Source organism: Rhincodon typus, chromosome 22, assembly GCF_021869965.1.
Source record: "Rhincodon typus isolate 14 chromosome 22, sRhiTyp1.1, whole genome shotgun sequence".
In the NCBI taxonomy this organism is placed as follows: domain Eukaryota; kingdom Metazoa; phylum Chordata; class Chondrichthyes; order Orectolobiformes; family Rhincodontidae; genus Rhincodon; species Rhincodon typus.
In genome coordinates, this window is record NC_063353.1 from 46,167,417 (window position 1) to 46,185,873 (window position 18,457).

The window sequence follows — 18,457 nt, forward strand, 5'->3', positions numbered from 1 at the left end:
GAATATCTTTCTTTTGATAAGAGACCCAAAACTGCTTTCATCAGCTTTCTGCCTATCACATCTCTGTAGATGCTCCGCCAGTCTGGAGTAAGGGGTGGACCTATAGTCTAACTTTGCTGGCCAGATGTCAGAACTCATCCTCAAAAGTTGCTTAACATGTTCTGGCTCACCATTAGACTGTGGCACTGAACTGAGCTCATAACATGCTCAAAGTGATTGGAATATTTGCAAATGGTAGCTGATGTTTGAAATGACCACATCAAGGATGCTGTATGCTATAAAAAAAAATCTCAGGTAGGTCTCAGATAACTGCTTCCTTGCTGATGGTGTGTAAACTCTTAACCTGGATTCATTGGGAGAAATCACTGCTGGGTCAAAATTCTGGAATTCCCTCCCTAATGGCATCGTGGGTCAACCCACAGCAGGAGGACTGCAGCAGTTCAAGAATGCAGTTCACCCCCACCTTCCCAAGGGGCCACTAGGAACAGAGCAATAAATGCTGTCCCAGCCAGCGACACCCGCATCCCACAAAATGAATCCCACACAATGAAATTCCCATCGAAAACAGATCAACAGCACATATTCTCAGGGTCTGGTATATTTGGTGGGTATTAGCAGTTCTGTGTGCTCTTTGTTGCTCTTGCTGACCTAATTTAGTTCCCAGTCAATCAAGGTTTTAAAATGCTCATTTCTGTCTTCAAATCTCTCCATAAGAATGCAATTTACTCCAGCCCCCTGACCCTCTGGAGACACCTACAATCCAATAATTCTAGCCTTTTGAGCATCCCCAATTGCTTCACCATTGATGACACATCATCATTTGAGGAAGCTCCTAGTTCTAAATTCCCTCCATGACCCTCGGCACCTCTCACTATTTTGCTTACCACCTTTAGGACACATCTTAAAAGCTGAACCTTTGGCCAAGCTTTTGGTCATGTGACATCATCTCCTTTCATGACTCAGTGTCATGTTTTGTTTTACAATGCTCCTGTGAAACATCTGGAGATAAATTAATACGTGGAACATGCTATACAAATATGTGTTTTCAATGTTGTTCTTCGACCATACAGCAGTGGGCAAGTGTTATTAATAATTCTCGTTGCACTTAACACTTTGTTATTTGCTACATTATATCTCATAATAAAACAATAAGAAATAGGAACAGAAGTAAGTCATTTGGCCCCTCAAGCCTACTCTGCCATTCAATAGGACCATGGCCCTCAAGACATTCCTCACATCCACCTCCCTGCCCTTTCCCATTAACCCTCGATTCCCCGACTGATCAAGAACCTGTCTCAGCCTTAAATATACACAAGGGCTCTGCCTGCAAAGCGCTCTGTGGCAAGGATTTCCAAAGACCCTCAATGCTCAGAGAAGACATTCCTCCCCATCTCTGTCCTAAACTGGCACCCTTTTGTCCTGAGATTATGCCCTCTGGTCCCAAACTCATATTCACTTCCATGTGGACAAGTAGAACTGCCATTTCAGTCAATTCTGCCCAGTTAAATGCCAAAGTAAGTTTGTATTTAGAATTCTCTACAGGGATGTTCAGTCCTCATAACCAGCTCTGGGTCTGTTGGGGGAAATAAAAAAGAGTGAAATCTGGTCTTCCCCTTTGCAAACTGTTCAAACATGACCCAACCAAGAACTAGCCTGGTTGGTATCCATGCGAGGTGAGCAGGCTGAGATCATCATATGCTACCAGCTGAGGAGAACTAACTGGAGACTTTGGATGACAGGAAGCGCACTTGTTGTGAAGGTGAGGGCTTGTCGGTGAATTGTGGCTAAAATACAGTGGCCAACATTTATACAGCAGGTTCAGCCTCTTAAAGTGCCAGCAAAGCACTTCACAGCAGCAGCATCAAACTGAGCTGAATATTAAGCCAGATGAGAGGGAGAATGGTATACAGTGGATCCCTGATTTACAAACATCCAACTTACAAACATTCATACTTACAAATGCAATCTCATTCAGGGGTGTAACTTTAAAGATCCAACAGACGAACATTTCCTGTTTTCCATACGAACATTTTACAAACAGCTCCTTTTTATTGTCTTGCGCTATGTTACGACTGGCGAACAAGTTTACTTGCAGACGGACTCCAGAACAAAACCCAGTCGCAGCCCAGGGACTGCCTGGATAATAAGATAAAGAACTGCAGGATCTGAAACAAGAACTGAAATTTGTGGAGAAACTTAGCAAGGCTGGCAGCATCTGTGGGGAGAGAAACGGAGTTAAATAAAGGGTTACCAGACTCAAACTGCTAACAGTGTTTCTCTCCACACAGATGCTGTCAGCCTTGCTAAGTTTCTCCAGCAAAGTCTGTAGTTGAGATAGAGATGGCCAAAAGTTTGAACAAAGTGGATAGGTTAAAGGTGGAGAGTGAGTTAGGGCGACAGATCTAGAGATTCAGCAACTTGGCAGCTGAATGCAAGGTCATGGCGGGATTCAAAAATAAGGAGAAGAATGTTCAAGTTGAGGCATTGCCATAAGGGGAACCAATGCAGGTTAGTGACAGGCATTTGGTGTGAGTTAGTATATAGGCAGCAAAGTTTTAAAGTGAACTGACAATGTTCTCTGTTTAAATAAAATTGTAGGTCTAAATAATGTCGACAAAGGGAAATTTTAACCTCCATCCCATTAGAGTAGAATGGTCCCATGTTCTCTGAAGTTCAGTAGAACAGGAGATCTCGTTGACAAACAGGAGGCTGGAAGAACACAGCAGGCCAGGCAGCATTTTGAGGAAAGGAGCAGTCCGGGTATTACTCTTCCTTTATTTAATAGCTTTAAATTGAGGGGTGATAGATATAGGACAGATGTCAGAGGTAGGTTCTTTACTCAGAGAATAGTAAGGGCGTGGAATGCCCTGCCTGCAAAAATAGTAGACTCGCCAACTTTAAGGGCATTTAAATGGTCATTGGATAAACATATGGATGATAATGGAATAGTTTAGGTTAGATGGGCTTCAGATTGGTTTCACAGGTCGGCGCAACATCAAGGGCCGAAGGGCCTGTACTGCGCTGTAATGTTCTATGTTCTATGTTCCTGAAGAAGGGTAATACCCGAAACATCGACTGCTCCTTTCCTCCAGATGCTGCTTGGCTTGCTGTGTTCTTCCAGCCTCCTGTTTGTCTACCCAAGAGATTTCATTGAAACCTATAACATTATAAAAGCATTTGGCAATGGGAGTAGAGAGACTGATTCCACTGGTCAGTGTGTCTAGATTCACACTGAATGTCAGTCCCAGGATATGGGCTAAGCCACTTAGGACTGAGATGAGGAAAACTTACTCTATTATGAATCTTTGGAATTCATTACGCCCACAGAGCTAAAGATGTTCAGTTGTGGAATATATTCAAGATGGAAATCAATAGATCTTTGGATACATGGGGAAGCCTAGAAGGTATAGGAGTAGAAAAAAAAAGGCAATTCAGCCCTCTGAGTCTGCTCCACCATTCAATCATGGCTGGTCAAATCAAGTGATATGGGGAAAATGGAGAGAATGAGGAGTTGACGACTAGAATTAGGAATGATCAGATTAACTAGTGGAGCAGGTACAACGGACCCAATGGGCTGCTCCTTATTCTAAACACGTGTGATACAATTCAGAAGCACAATAAGTATTAATAAAGTTTCAACATACAATATGACATTCTTACACAGGAGGTGCAGGCAGCATTAGTCTCAATGGTCATCATCCGATCACAGCGTAGAGTAATAGGAATCATATTGGATCGATCTGATATAACTAGACTGACCAAAGATTAGAAAGAAACCATGACAACAGAAGAGTTGAATGGTACATCTTGTTTAAAGTCAAATGATCACTCAATCAGTTCGTGCTATTTTCTGGGAATTTTTCTGGGCAAGGGGATATGATCATGCTCAGGTAGGCCGGCGTTTATTGCCCAATCTTAACTGCCTTAAAGGCAACTTTCTCATTATGTGACATGCTTCTATATCATGGATACGTTAGAGCAGTCTATAACACTAAAAGGAGGAAACAATTTTGTATTCTATAAAATACGTGCTTTGTATTACATTAGCAGAAAATTCACAATAGATGATGTCTCATTGATTAAAAAAAATTCAAAGTCACCACTTTATTGAACTTCGCCATATGGAAATTGGAATTGAGAAGGTGGGGGAAATTCGAATATTACCTTGACAGATCTTTCAACCTCAATTTGGCTTCCACTTCGGGTGAACCATTATTAGGAAGTAATCACAACAGGAACCCTTTGAAGCTTGCTAAGGAATTTTGTGCATGGATTGTAGAACACCAGGCCAGCAATTAGACCACACAACCAAACATCAAAGTTGAGCAGCTGTCAAAGCAAACAGTTTCAACAGTTTAATCATTTTTGTTCTCTGACAACATGTAGAAGCCATTTTACTTTCAATACTTTTGTTCCAGCCAAGAAAAACGTCACGCTGTTATACTGGCAAGCCCTTATGTTGTCAAAGGAGAGTTGAAATAATCTGTAATCTTTGAAACACTTTGTCATTAGTCAAGGAGATTGATGTGCAAGATTACAAATCGAATAACAATAATCACAAAGGTATAATTAATCTTATCCAAAAGCTGAGAGATTTTCTAAGTTTGTTCTTTATAGACTTTCCAGACTTGGTACGGCTGGCTTAAAATAAGAAATCAAAATCATTATCCACCACCAGAAGCAAAATAATTAGCAAAGTATATATTTTTATTGAAATATGTAGAAAACATCCTACAAATAGATCAGAAATCAGATAAAGGCCATAGTTGTGAAACTGTCTAAACTTAGTTACACTTGCTAATGTACAAGATAACTTCACCATTATAGGCTTCAAAATTCATATTGCGTGTAAATGTGTCAAGAGGTTTACAGAGGACTAAAGAATTGCCGTGCTTTCTGCAGCATCACTGTCATACTGTTGTCCACACAAAGGAATCCTGTGTTTCCATTTCAAAAAAGCATTAAACAAATGGATATTGTCTACACCTTACATACCAACAATGGTGCTGCTAAGTATGGGGTCATTTATTCCTCAATTACAAGAATAAACTCAAATAATTCTCAAAAGGCATCAGTGCAGCAAAAGCAAGAAATACTCAGCACATATTGACCTAAGTAAAATAGTGATTAATACTGTGCGCAATAACATGTCCTGGTTTTCCATTCCTCTCCTTAAAGAAAGTGATGAGGTTATAAACTATTCATAACTGGCTGAAGGGTCTCCTAGTGGTCTTTGGTGACGATCACTGACATGTGTACAGTGATTGAGCTATCCGAAGTGCCCAGCACCTCCTGTGTTAGCTCGCTGAGTAACTTACAAGGCAAGCAAAAGTAGGTGTAACAAATTCAATGCCCTGTGCTCTGCCTGAATGTTATGCTTTCAGAGTTGGAGTCGGGTTTGACATAATGCGGGGTTGCTGTTTTCTCCAGCAGTTTTTTGTTCAGTTGCTCCATGCGACGGCTGTTCTTCTTCACCTGCCGCAGGGTGCGTTTCACTCTCTTAACCTTGTCCTTCAGCTGCCTGTTGCGGTTTTCCAGCATGGCAACTCTGTTGATCAATTTCTTCACCCGGTCTTCCTCTTCAAAAAGTGCCTTCTGCACCGTAGAACACATGAGCTGCAAAAGGAGCACAAGTTTAATGCTATTTCTTTATTTGTAATGTCTTTCTTGGCACTTAAAGAACTATATAACCGTGGTGGAACTCAACCTTCACAAATAATCAGTGCGCTGGAGTTTAGGAGAATGAGAGGTGATCTTATTGAAACATATATAATTCTTAGGGGGCTTGACAGGGTAGATGTGGAGAGGTTGTTACTCCTTTGTGGGAGAGTCTAGGACCAGATGGCATAACCTCAAATAAGGGGTCACATATTTAAGACAGAAATGAGGAGGAATTTCTTCTCTCAGAAAGTAGTGAATCTGTGGAATTCTTTACCGCAGAGGGCTGTTGAGACTGAGTTGTTCAGTATGTTCAAGGTATATTTAACCAGTAAGGGAATCAAGGGTTATGAAGAAAGTGGGGTCGAAGATTATAAAACCAGCTGTAGTCTCATTGAATGGCAGAGCAGATTTGACGGGCTAAATGGCCAACGTCAATTCCTACGTCTCGGGCTATGATCGTATAAACAAGGTCTAGAGTAGGCCACTTGCCTCATCGAGCCCGCACTGCCACTCAGTAAGATAGTGGCTAATCTAACTTTAACCTTACTTCCATAATTCCTTCATATCCCCAATAATCTTTCATCCCCTTGGAACTCAAGAATCTCTCTCCCTCTGCCTTCAAAATATTTAAAGATTCTGCATCCACTGCCTTTTGAGGAAGGGAACTCCTGGAGAAAGAAAATGCTTCCTCAACCATTTTAAATGGACACCGCCCCCCCCCTTATTTTTAAACAGTGACCCCAATTTTAGATTCTCCTAGAAGAAGAAACATCCTCTCCGTATCCACCCAGTCAAATCCCCTTCGGGTCTTACATGTTACATCTTACAAGAATAAACTCAAATAGTTCTCAAAAGGCATCAGTGCAGCAAAAGCAAGAAATACTCAGCACATATTGACCTAAGTAAAATAGTGATTAATAACATGTCCTGGTTTTCCATTCCTCTCCTTAAGGAAAGTGATGAGGTTATAAACTATTCATAACTGGCTGATGTTGATTGGTTCGCCGAGCTGACTGGTTTTCATGCAAACGTTTTGTCCCCCTTCCAGGTGACATCTTCAGCGCTGTGTGGCCTCCATTGAAGTGCTGTTGTTCTGTTCCGTTCTGAATTTACATGGTACGGTCTGTCATGGTGGGGAGTTCTGTTTCCGGTTTTGTTTCGTACTGGTATGTACATGGGATCTATTTCAGCATGTTTGTTTATGGTACCAACGGTTGAAAACCAGGCTTCCAGGAATTCTTGTGCTTGTCTTTCTTTTGCTTGTCCTAGTACAGTTACGTTGTCCCAGTTAAACTGATGCTCTGCTATGTTGGAGTGAATAGAAACGAGGGAGAGTTGGTTGTGCCTTTTTGCTGCAAGTTGGTGTTTGTCTACCCTGGTGACGAGTTTCCTGCCCATCTGTCCAATGTAATGCTTCTTGCAGTTGCTGCATGGTATTTGTAAATCACATTTGTCCTGCTCATTGTAGGTATGGGGCCTTTCATCTGTGAGAGTAACTGGCAAAGCGTGCCTGTTGGTTTTTGCGCTATCCTTATTCTAAGACACCACGAGAATTCCTGGAGGTCTGGTTTTCAACCACCAATACCATAAACAAACATGTTGAAATAGACCCCATCTACATACCACTACGGTACAAAACCGGAAACAGAATGACCCACCGTGACAGACCAGACCATATCAATTCAGATCGGGACAGAACAACAGTGCTTCAATGGAGGCTAGACAGCGCTGAAGATGTCACCTAGAAGGGGGACAAAATGTTTGCATGAAAACCAGTCAGCTCGACGAACCAATCAACATCTCCAGCCACAACCCGAGCTACAGATCTTCGCTAAAACATTAAGTCACCTCGGGCTGTTCTAAACTCCAGAGGACACAGGCCCAGCCTGTCTACCCTTTCCTCATCCGCTCATTTCAGGTATTAGTCTAGTAAACCTTCTCTGAATGTATTAACATCCTTCTGGAAGTATGGTGACCAGTCCTGTACACAGTACTTCAGGTGTGGTCTCACCAATGCCCTGTATACCTGAAGCATAACCTCCTTAACTCTTGCATTCCATTCACAATAAACCATAACATTCTATGAGCTTTCCTGATTACTTGCTGTACCTGCAGACTAACCACCTGTGGTTCATGCACAAAGACACCCAGATCCCTCTGCATCTCAGAGCTCTGCAACCTATCACCATTTAGAGAAATATGCTTTTTTTCATTCTTTCTGCCAAAATGAACAACTTCACACTTTTCCACATTGTATTCCATTTGCCAGACCTTCACCCACTCACTTAACCTATCGATGTCCTTTTGTAGTTTCCTTACATTCTTTCATAACTCACTTTCCTACCTATCTTTATGTAATCTGGGTCTTATGGATGTGGTCTGTCAGTCCATAAAGTTTATGTGTAATTCATGAAGCTGTGACACGTCAGCCACAAATGTAACAGTTATCACCTTCTGCTGCTGATCCTAGTTGGATCGTGTATTTCAAATCTAACAATGACAGATTTGTGCTAATCAAAGGTCCTAAAGGATGACTATGGGGCAAATGTAGATATATGGAAGGAGCAAATTACTGCAGATGCTGGAATCTGTACTGAAAACAACAAATGTTGGGGATCACAGTGGGTCAGACAGCATCCATGGAGAGACAGCAAGTTTGATTTCTCTCCATGGGTTGCAGATATATGGAGTTAGTTGGTACATCAGACATGATTTCACTGAATGGTGGATCAGGCCTGATGGGCCAAACAGCCTCCACTTTGTTCCTATTTTCCTTTCCCTTTTCACTTCAGATTTTCTCCTTCTTGTTGGCATATAAGAATCAAGCTTATTTTTGGCAATATTCTTGTATTGCCTCTTATTACATTTGTACCAAACTCTTCTACTATTACATGAAGGACCAAACCCATTTACCTTAAACAGGTTAACAATAGTTAAAATAGCAGAAAAGACTTTGATACAAGCTTGTTAACTATTCAAGAAATAAACACCACCTACAGTAATTTTAATCACCTTGTTTCTCCAGCATCTTCAAGCCACTAACTCACCAGAACTAGCCATTATTCTTTTTGTTTAATTCATTCACGGGATGAGGGCGTCGCTGGCTAAGCAGCATTTATTCCCCATCCCTAATTGCCCAGAGGATAGTTAAGAGTCAACCACATTGCTGTGGGTCTGGAGTCACATGTAGGCCAGACCAGGTAAGGATGGTAGTTTCTTTCCCTGAGGGGCGTTAGTGAACCAATGTGAACAAGAGCGATCATTAGGTTTCTCAACTAAGCAGTGGGGTGTGACAGCTAAATCATATCCTATCTTGACCTGACATGCGCTTACATGAGCTTTTACTGATGGCCACAGGTTAGAAATCTGAATTTCCAGGATTTGTTTTGCCTAACCCAGGGACCAAATTTTGTGCCCTTACCACTGCCTTGTGTGATCAACTAACCCAGCACAGATGGAGGATTCAACTTGGGATTGCATTGCATGACTAAACTACTCACTGCATCAACACATCCAGAGTCATTATGGGAGTGACAAATGTCTCTTTTTGTTAAATATATAGAGTTTTTTTTAAACCTCTCTGCCACTTGCAGTCAAACCATTCCTGATCCTGACATATTTTTCAGTAGTGCTACACTTTCAGAACATGGTCTAGTGGAATCCTTACAAACAGAATGATGGAATTGCAAAAATAATTATTATTTGCTTTTGGTCTAAAGCATCATTCACACACACTGTCCAATTCCACTTTGACAGAAATACCTAATATCTCTGAGAGTTTTGGACAATTGAAAGTGAAATAACCAAGCAGTAACAGAAACATTGAAACAGGTGAGTGGCAATTGTAGTAGAGGCCAAACTAGAGAATAGAGTGTCCTGGCCATCAGCCAGAGTGTCAAATGAATCGTAGAATCCATACTGTATGGAACAGACCATTCAGCTCATTCAATACATACCAACCCTCTGATGAGCATCCCACCCAGAACCACCCCTCTACCCTATCCATGCATTTCCCATGGCTAATCCACCCTAACCTGCACTTCTTTGGACTGTGGGAGGGAACTGAAGAACCCACGCAGACACAAAGAGAACATGCAAACCATGTAAACAGTTGCCAGGGGGTGGAATCAAACCTGGGTCCCTGGTGCTGTGAGTCAGCAGTGCCAACCACTGAGTCACCATGCCACAACCAGGTGGAAGAACAAGAAACATGTAGCAGATGTGGACAAACAATTGTAAAAAGAGGGAAGCTAAGTAGGAGCCAGTATCATGTAGAGGAATTGAACAGAGGTCTTTCACAAGATATTTAAACAGAACAATCAAAAATAGTGGTTTCTGATACACTTTTAATAGTGCTTAACATATGAGGAACGTTTGAGGACTCTGGGACTATACTCATTGGAGTTTAGAAGGATGAGGGGGGATCTAATTGAAACTTACAGAATACTGAATGGCCTGGACAGGGTGGATGTCGGGAAGATGTTTCCATTGGAAGGAGAGTCTAGGACCCGAGGGCACAGCCTTAGAGTAAAGAAAAGACCTATTAGAACGGAGATAAGGAGAAACTTCTTCAGCCAGAGAATGGTGAATCTGTGGAATTCACTGCCACAGAAGGCTGTGGAGGCCAGGTCATTGAGTACTGAGATAGATAGGTTCTTGATTATCAAGGGGATCAAGGGTTACGGGGAGAAAGCGGGGGATTAGTGTTGAGGAATTTATCAGCCATGATTGAATGGCAGAGCAGACTGGATGGGCCAAATGGCCTAATTTCTACTCCTATATCATATGGTGTTATGGTCTTAAGACTTAATAAGTGACCAGAAAGCAATTCTAATTTGATTTTAAGTTAAATTATTAAACTTTGTACTTAATATTGTACTGTTCAACTTTCCATTAAAGTTGTAAACTACAGACTAATTATAAAATAAACTATGTGTAAATCATTTAGAATATTGTAGCTCAGTATTCTATCATGTAATTTTTAACTTTTTTAGTCATAAATATCTGTTGATTCTGCAGAAAACATGGAACAGAGAAGGACTTTGGAAATCCTTAAACTCAGCATTTCCAGACACTAGTATCATTACCTCAACCTTTATTCTTTAATCTCTCCGAGACAATGTTCAGCAATAGAATTGATCAGTAATGGTTATCAGTGAAAAAAATACTGAATATCAAATCCATCCCCATGTATCCACTCTGTACCGCTTTTATCACCTGAGCAGCATTCTCACCTCAATTCTTCCAACCCAAATAAGAATTTCCTACTCTCTGTTTGTACCTTCATAGCTCCCAAATAACTCTTTATTGTTGAGGTCTTTGAAGAAGTTAATTGAATGCCAACTGTGCTCAGATACTGTTCCACCACTTTTCTTATGAATTGCGGGGTTTAATTTGATTCTTGTATATCTACAGAATGTATTTCTCAGCATTTTAAAGCCTTGAATCATGTTCTTTCTTAATCACCTTTTCTCCAATAGGTTGGAGCACAAGAATCAAGGCTGTTTCTCCAGTGCAGTGCTGAGGGAGTCATCTTCTGCAACAGAGATGTTATCCACCTGGTGGATGTAAAAGGTCTCTAAGGCGCTATGTTAAAGAGAACAGGGTTGTTTCTCAAGGTGTCCTAGCCAACATTTAACCCTTAAATCAACATCACAAAAACATTCAGTTCTGAGGAAGGGTCACCGGACCCGAAACATTAACTCTGTTTTTTCCTTCACAGATGCTGCCAGACCGGCTGAGTTTTTCCAACAACTTTGTTTCTGTCACAAATATATTATCTGGTCGGGATCACATTGCATTTTGTGGAACCTTGCTGTATGCAAATTGCCTACCGCATTCCTTGCGTTAGAAGGGTCAAAAGTAGTTCATTAGCTGTAAGACATTTTAAATTCTGATGGTTGCAACAAGTTCTATATAAAAGCAATTCTTTCTTTCCTATATTTCAGTAAAATAAGTTATTATTTATCCTCACAAGTTAGTACTTGGACTCCTGGCAGTATTAGCTTCTGGAACTATGGACAACTTAAAATAAACTGGCAGGGCCCCAGAAAATTAGCAAATCATAAATAACTTTGAATAAATACCTATAACATATGAAGATAAAATGTCACTGAAAGTGGAGTGAGACACCAGCGTGTAGCTTAAGCTGCAGGTATATATTCTTTCAGATTTAAATGCTTTATATCCAAAACAGGATATGAGTAGAGATAGTAGGAACTGCTGGAGAATCTGAGATGACAAGGTGTAGATGAACACAGCCAGGCCAAGCAGCATCAGAGGAGCAGGAAAGCTGATGTTTCGGGTCTAGACCCTTGGGTTTCGTTTAATCTCTGTTGTGAAAGATGTTATCTCTAACAATGGAGCACTCCCTCAGTACTACACTGAAGAATTAGTCTTGATCTTGTACTCAAAGCTATTGGAGAAAAAGGTGACTGAGAAAAAAAACACCATTCAGGTCTTTAAAATGCTGAGAAATACATACTGTAGATGAAAGACTTACTTTCTCGTGCAGTGAGTGGCCAGCATCTCCTGTACAATAATGCCAACCCTGCCATATCGTATATCAAGAGTTAACAATTGAGAGATTTGATCTAAAATATTGTGACTGCTCTGCAGTTGAACAGATTTAAATCGACAGGTTTTTGCCGTCTCAGGGAAAGAGGGAGATGGGTAACAGGAAAGTTGGGTTGAAGCCAAAGATCAGCCATGATCAGATTGATGGGGAGAGCAGGTTCAATGGGCTGAATGGTCTTCTCCCATACTCTTTTCCACCCTCTGTCAGGCAGAAGATGTAAAAGTTTGAATAAACATACTAACAGATTCAAGAACAGTTTCTTCCCTGCTATTATGTAACTTTTGAATCAACCTCTCAACCGTTAATGTTGATCTCTCTCTCTGCACCTTCCCTGTGGCTGTAACACTGTACTCTGCACTCTGTTCTGATAACCTGATGCACTTTGCAGAGCACACAAAACAACACTTTTCACTGTATCTTGGTACATGTGACAACAATAAATCAATCAAATCAAATTTCTTGTGTTCTCATGTTCTGGATTAATTCCATTTGTAATATCTTGAAATAATAAAAGTGGGCATGTTGAATAATAAATGTTTAATGAACTGCACAAATACACCATTCCTCCCATGCAGTCGGGTTAGGGTTACGTTGCAATTCTGCACTACTCCTTATGTAAAGACACAATCTCTAAGTGCCTCACATTGATGGGTTGGATTTAACAGCATACCCCCCCCCATCCCCCACCCACCTCTCCCCCCCACCCACTTACAGGATTGAAAGATGAGGGATTGTTAAATCCAGTGGGAGATCTGCCCCGCCCCTCACCTACCCTCCCGTCACTTTGCCCCCAGCGTAATGGTACCAGTGGTGGGAGCAGTAATAAACAGCTTGCTTATTATAGAGACAGCTGCCCCTAATGTGGGCAGTTAACTGGTGGCAGAAGGACCCCCACTCCAAGCACTGGCTCAACGGGACTCCCAGGGATATAGATGTGGCCCTCCATAACTGCACCCCCCCCAACAATCATATCGGAGTGTCCCCTCCCAAGGTGTTCCCACCCGTCCCCTGTGGCCTCCCAAATCCCAGATCTTCAGTGGCCTACCAGTTTCGTGTCTATTAAGAGCTGATTGACCAGGAAGCAGCTTTAGGATAGCCACTGCTACACACCATAAGTTTTCCCTTGATGTTTTAGGAAGGGCAGGGGGGAGGCAGAGAACCTACTACCTCATAAATCCACCCTCTCCCCTCAAACAAGAACAAAACAACAGGCACAAAGCAGGAGACTAATGTTTAAGCCAAAAAAAAGTAGGTCACAAAATGAAAAGTTCAATGGAATCACCTGAAGAGAGGCAATGGTTTAGTGGTATTTCAGTAGATTTATTAATCCAGACACCCAGATAACCTTCTAGGGACGTGGGTTCGAATTCCACCCAGGCAGATGGTGGAATTTGAAACTATTGCTGATTGTTGGAAAAACGCATCTGGTTCACTAATATCCTTTAGGGAAGGAAATCTGCCAATCTTACCTGATCTGGCTAAGTGTGACTTCAGACCCACAGCATTGTGGTTGACTCTTAGCTGCCCTCTGGGCAATTAGGGATGGGCAATAAATGCCAGCTCGAGACACCAACATCCTGTGAATCACTTCTTAAATTTTTAAAGTAGACAAGGGAGAGACAATTGAACGGAGAGCACCGCAGTTTGTTCAGTGGCTATGAAAGGTGCTACATTAATGGAAGTCTTTTCTCTCACTTCTCTCTTTAAAAAAGGTAGTGGCAAAGCCAGGACCTTGCAGAGCAGCTCTCTGTATTCAAACTGCAGATCACAAAACACCAATTGGGTCCCAACACCATTCCTCAGGTAAATGATAACAGCAGGAAAAGTGGTAAGATTTCATAGGCATCATACAAAGTTGCCAGTGAGGCTAAATTTGACTGAGAATCTGGGGAGTTTATGACCAGAACATAATCCAAAAAAAAACCAGGAAAGAAATTAGGCAACACTTTGACAGACAAAACATGATGGGAGTTTGGAACTCTCCTCCAAATGATAGCGATCAATTATTGATTTTAAACCTGAATTTGAGGGATCTCTGAGAAGTAAGAAAGGTTTTAAGGAATAGGAGGTAAGAGTGGAGTTAGGTCACAGATCAGCCATGATCTCACTGAATGGTGGAACAGGCTCAAGGGGCTGAATGGCCTGAGTCTATGGTGGTAAATCATATCTGTTTGATCAGACTATGCAAGTTGACATGTCTGCTTCTCTCACACCAACAAAGGACCAGTCCCCACACTTCTGTCTCCACTCCAATCCCTTACAGCTCCCTCTGTCTTCTGCTCACTTTTGAAGTCTTCCACCCTGTCATCCCAGCCACTCCTATTGCTCACTTCCCCTCTCTCACTCCCCCAATCCCTTCCCAAATACGACAGCTGCTGACACCCCTCTCTCTCTGTCTGTCTCCACTCACAGCTGCAGCTATTCATCAAATTGTCACTTTAATCCTCCTCCCTCCACTCTCCAGGGAATTCTGCAAAATTCACTTCACACTGAGCAGGATTCCCACTCTCATAAAACCCATGCCCAGTGATGCTTTGTGCCATCAGGGTATTTGTGTAGCACAAATCAATACAGCATTTCATCTCTGGATCCCCACACACAGAGGAGGCTCCCACAACATTTAGTAGTTCCATACTATGTGGGGATCTTACCTGCTGCTTCGATCAGAATGAAGTCAGAAGTCACACGGCACCAGGTTATAGTCCAACTGGTTTATTTGAAATCATGAGCTTTCAGAGCGTAGCCCCTTCATCAGGTGAAGTTTATCAGAACGCCCTGTGACACACACGCTCAGAAGTGTTACAGTGCAGAAGGAGGCCATTCAGCCCATCATGTCTGCACTGGCTCTCTAAATGGGTAATTGACCTAGTGCCATTTTCCACCTTCTCACTGTAACCCTCAACATTGTCCCTTTTCAGATAACATGGTAACTCCCTTTTTGAACTGAACATGCCTCCACCACACTCACCGCCAGCCAATTCCAACCCTAACCACTCGCTGTGTGAAACAGTTTCTCCAAATGCCTTCATTGTTTCCTTCGGTAATTACCTGAAATCTTTGCCCTCTTGTTCTCGATCCTTCCACTGTTGAGAATTGTTTATCCTGATCCACTTTGCCTGAAATCCTCATGATTTTGAATATTTCTATCTAAACCCCCTCAACCTTTTAATCTCCATGGTAAATAATCCCAGTTTCTCCAATTTATCCACAGAACTGAAGTGTCTCTTGTGAATTTTTAAATCTATATTCAAAATCAATAAGGTGTCCTAAACTGCATACACATTTCAGATATGGTCACACTACTGTTCCTTGCACAGCTAAAATAATTCCCAAATGTCCACAAGATTACCACAGTGTTTGAATGATTTTAATAACATCAGTTTCACATGAGTTTCACACACATTAACACATTGACAGCTGCCACTAGAGACAATGTAATCACCAGCATTAGAAATAGCCCTCAGTTCTTTGTCCTTTTCTTACACAGATACTGCCCAGGTCATCAACAGGTTCCACTCTTGAGAACATTTGTAAGTTAATTTGTATGCGAGTCAGAACACGAATCAGGACAATATACAATAGCCGTTAGTAAGAATTGTTAGCATGTGGAACAAACTGCCAGAGGAAGCGATGGATGTGGGTACAGTTACAATGTTTAAAAGACATTTGGATAAGTTTATGAAAAGGAAAGGTTTGGAGGGATATGGGCCAAATGCAGGCAGGTGGGACTAGTTTAGTTTGGGAACATGGTCAGCATAGACTGGTTGGACCGAAGGGTCTGTTTCCATGCTGTGTGACTCTATGACTCTACAAGGAAACATTCACGTCAGATCTTTAAAAGTAATATTGATACAGGCCTGTATGGGATCTCATTCATAAGTGCAAGTTTTTGTAAATCAGAAGTTTGTAAATCAGAGATGCCTATATCTGCTTTAGCAATGCTACAGTTTTCTGCTCAGCCTCCTATTTGCTAACACATCTTACATAGTGTTGCTACAATGCTCCACGTAGCTGCATAATTTTCTTCAAGGTCACTGAGAGCCATCCTTGTGATGACACATGTGTTATTGGTCTTCAGCGCCTCACTGTTAAAGGGAAGCCAGCCACTGATTCACATGTCACCACACTCTTCCTCCGCACAGGTAGAACCAAATGCTTTGGGTTCTTGAACTACCAGCATCAGGCAACTGGGCCTGGGAAGCTTTCTGGTCCAGTACCTATCGTGTGCAATGGAAGAATAAATGTGCATTCCAGATGTGCATTTGCTTAATCCATGAGAGAAGGAGAAATGGTGGAGAATATATCATGAGGATTAACTTAGATCAGTGATAGAGCAAGTTGGTGTGTGTTTGGAAATGCATTTTAATCTTTCAGACTTCCTAACCTCCAGGAGTACATATTCATCCAGGAAGTTAAAACCTTACTTTTAAAGATTAATAAATCAAGATGCCAGTCTTATATTTGGGAGTGGCACACTGGCTAGTACTGCTGTCTCACAGCACCAGGGACCCAGGTATAACTCCACCTGTGTGGAGTTTGCACATTCTCCCTGTGTCTGCGTGGGTTTCCTCCCACAGTCCAAAGATGTGCAGGGTAGGTGCATTGGCCAGGCTAAATTGCCCATAGTGTTCAGGACAACAAGGTGCAGGGCTGGATGAACACAGCAGGCCAAGCAGCATCATAGGAGCAGAAAGGGATGTGCAGTCTAGGGGGATTAGTCATGGGGAATTCAGGGTTACAGGGACAGAGTAGGGGGTGGGTCTGGTTGAGATGCTTTTCGGAAGCTTGGTGTGGACTTGATAGGCTGAATGGCCAGTTTCCACACTATAGGCAATCTATTCTATGATTTTCCTAAAATGAAGGCAGGGGAGGCATAATTTTAACATCCAACAATAAGGTCCAACATGTCTAGTATCAAATTGACAGTCTGCGTTACAACTCACCTGGTTTCCTCTCTATTTGAGTCATGTGGAAACAAAATGGAGCAAGGTGTAAACAAGTTGCCAACTCACTGTCACAAGTTTCTCATTGGGGTCATGGTTTCATGAGCTCATCTTTTAAAAGGTAAACTGACTGTAGGAAAGCACAACAGCTACCACAAGCGAAGAGTGAAACAGCTAACGTCTCAAGTCAGTTCTGAAGAAGTCATACCAGACTTGAAATGTTAACTCTCCACAGATGCTGTCAGATCTGCTGAGTTTCTCCAGCATGGTCTGTGTCTGTGTCTGTGTCTGTGTCTGTGTCTGTGTCTGTGTCTGTGTCTGTTTCAGGTTTCCAGCATCTGCAGTATTTTTGCTCTTATTTAAGCTATCACAAGTTTCTCATTGAGGTTGACACTTAAGTGTTACTCCCACTAGACCTCTTGCTTTTTAATACATCTTTTAAAAATGAAGTAATCCACCTTGTTCATTAAATTGCCATAACATTGCTTGCTTTGTGTGTTCACAGACTTCTTAGGGGAATAGTTGGAACAATTAGCAACCTGTTGAATCACAACATAAATGCCCCTTCTGCAGCAAATAAATCCTGGACTGGAATTTAAACCTGGATCTTCAGTTGGTAGAAGTAAACAGCTCACCTACCATGCCACAAAACCTTCACTATTTCAATTTTCACTATATCAAAAATTCGACTATAGATAAATAGCCAATTTAAACCATTTATACAGATTAGACATAATGGAGGCTTTATTGGCTTATATATATTGCAAGACAACAAGGTGCAGGGCTGGATGAACACAGCAGGCCAAGCAGCATCATAGGAGCAGAGAGGCTGACGTTTCGGGCCTAGACCCTTCATCAGAGAAGGGGGAGGGGGTTTTGAAATAAATAGGGAGAGAGTGGGAGGCGGATAGAAGAGGGATAGAGGAGAGGAAACAAACAGGTCGAAGAGGCGGGGATGGAGCCAGGAAAGGTGAGTGTACGTAGGGAGTTAGGAAGGGGATAGGTCAGTCCAGGGAGGATGGACAGGTCAAGGGGGCGGGATGAGGTTGGTCGGTAGGAGATGGGAGTGGGGCTTGAGGTGGGAGGAGGGGATAGGTGGGAGGAAGAACAGGTTAGGGAGGCGGGGACGAGCTGGACTGGTTTTGGGATGCGGTAGGGGGAGGGGAGATTTTGAAACTTGTGAAATCCACATTGATACCATTGGGCTGCAGGGTTCCCAAGCGGAATAAGAGTTGCTGTTCCTGCAACCTTCGGGTGGCATCGTTGTGGCACTGCA

The 18,457-nt window shown here is 42.1% G+C and overlaps 1 protein-coding gene across 1 annotated transcript in view; it reads right to left on the minus strand.

The window, feature by feature from the left end:
- Positions 1–4,686: 4,686 nt before the first annotated feature.
- ccdc3a (coiled-coil domain containing 3a) overlaps positions 4,687–18,457 on the minus strand; it is a 71,813-nt gene continuing 58,042 nt past the window's right edge. Inside the window, exon 3 of the mRNA XM_020509701.2 lies at positions 4,687–5,616. Within this exon, the coding sequence (XP_020365290.1) occupies positions 5,347–5,616 (270 nt within the window). The 3' untranslated portion in view covers positions 4,687–5,346. The remainder of the gene's footprint in view (positions 5,617–18,457) is intronic.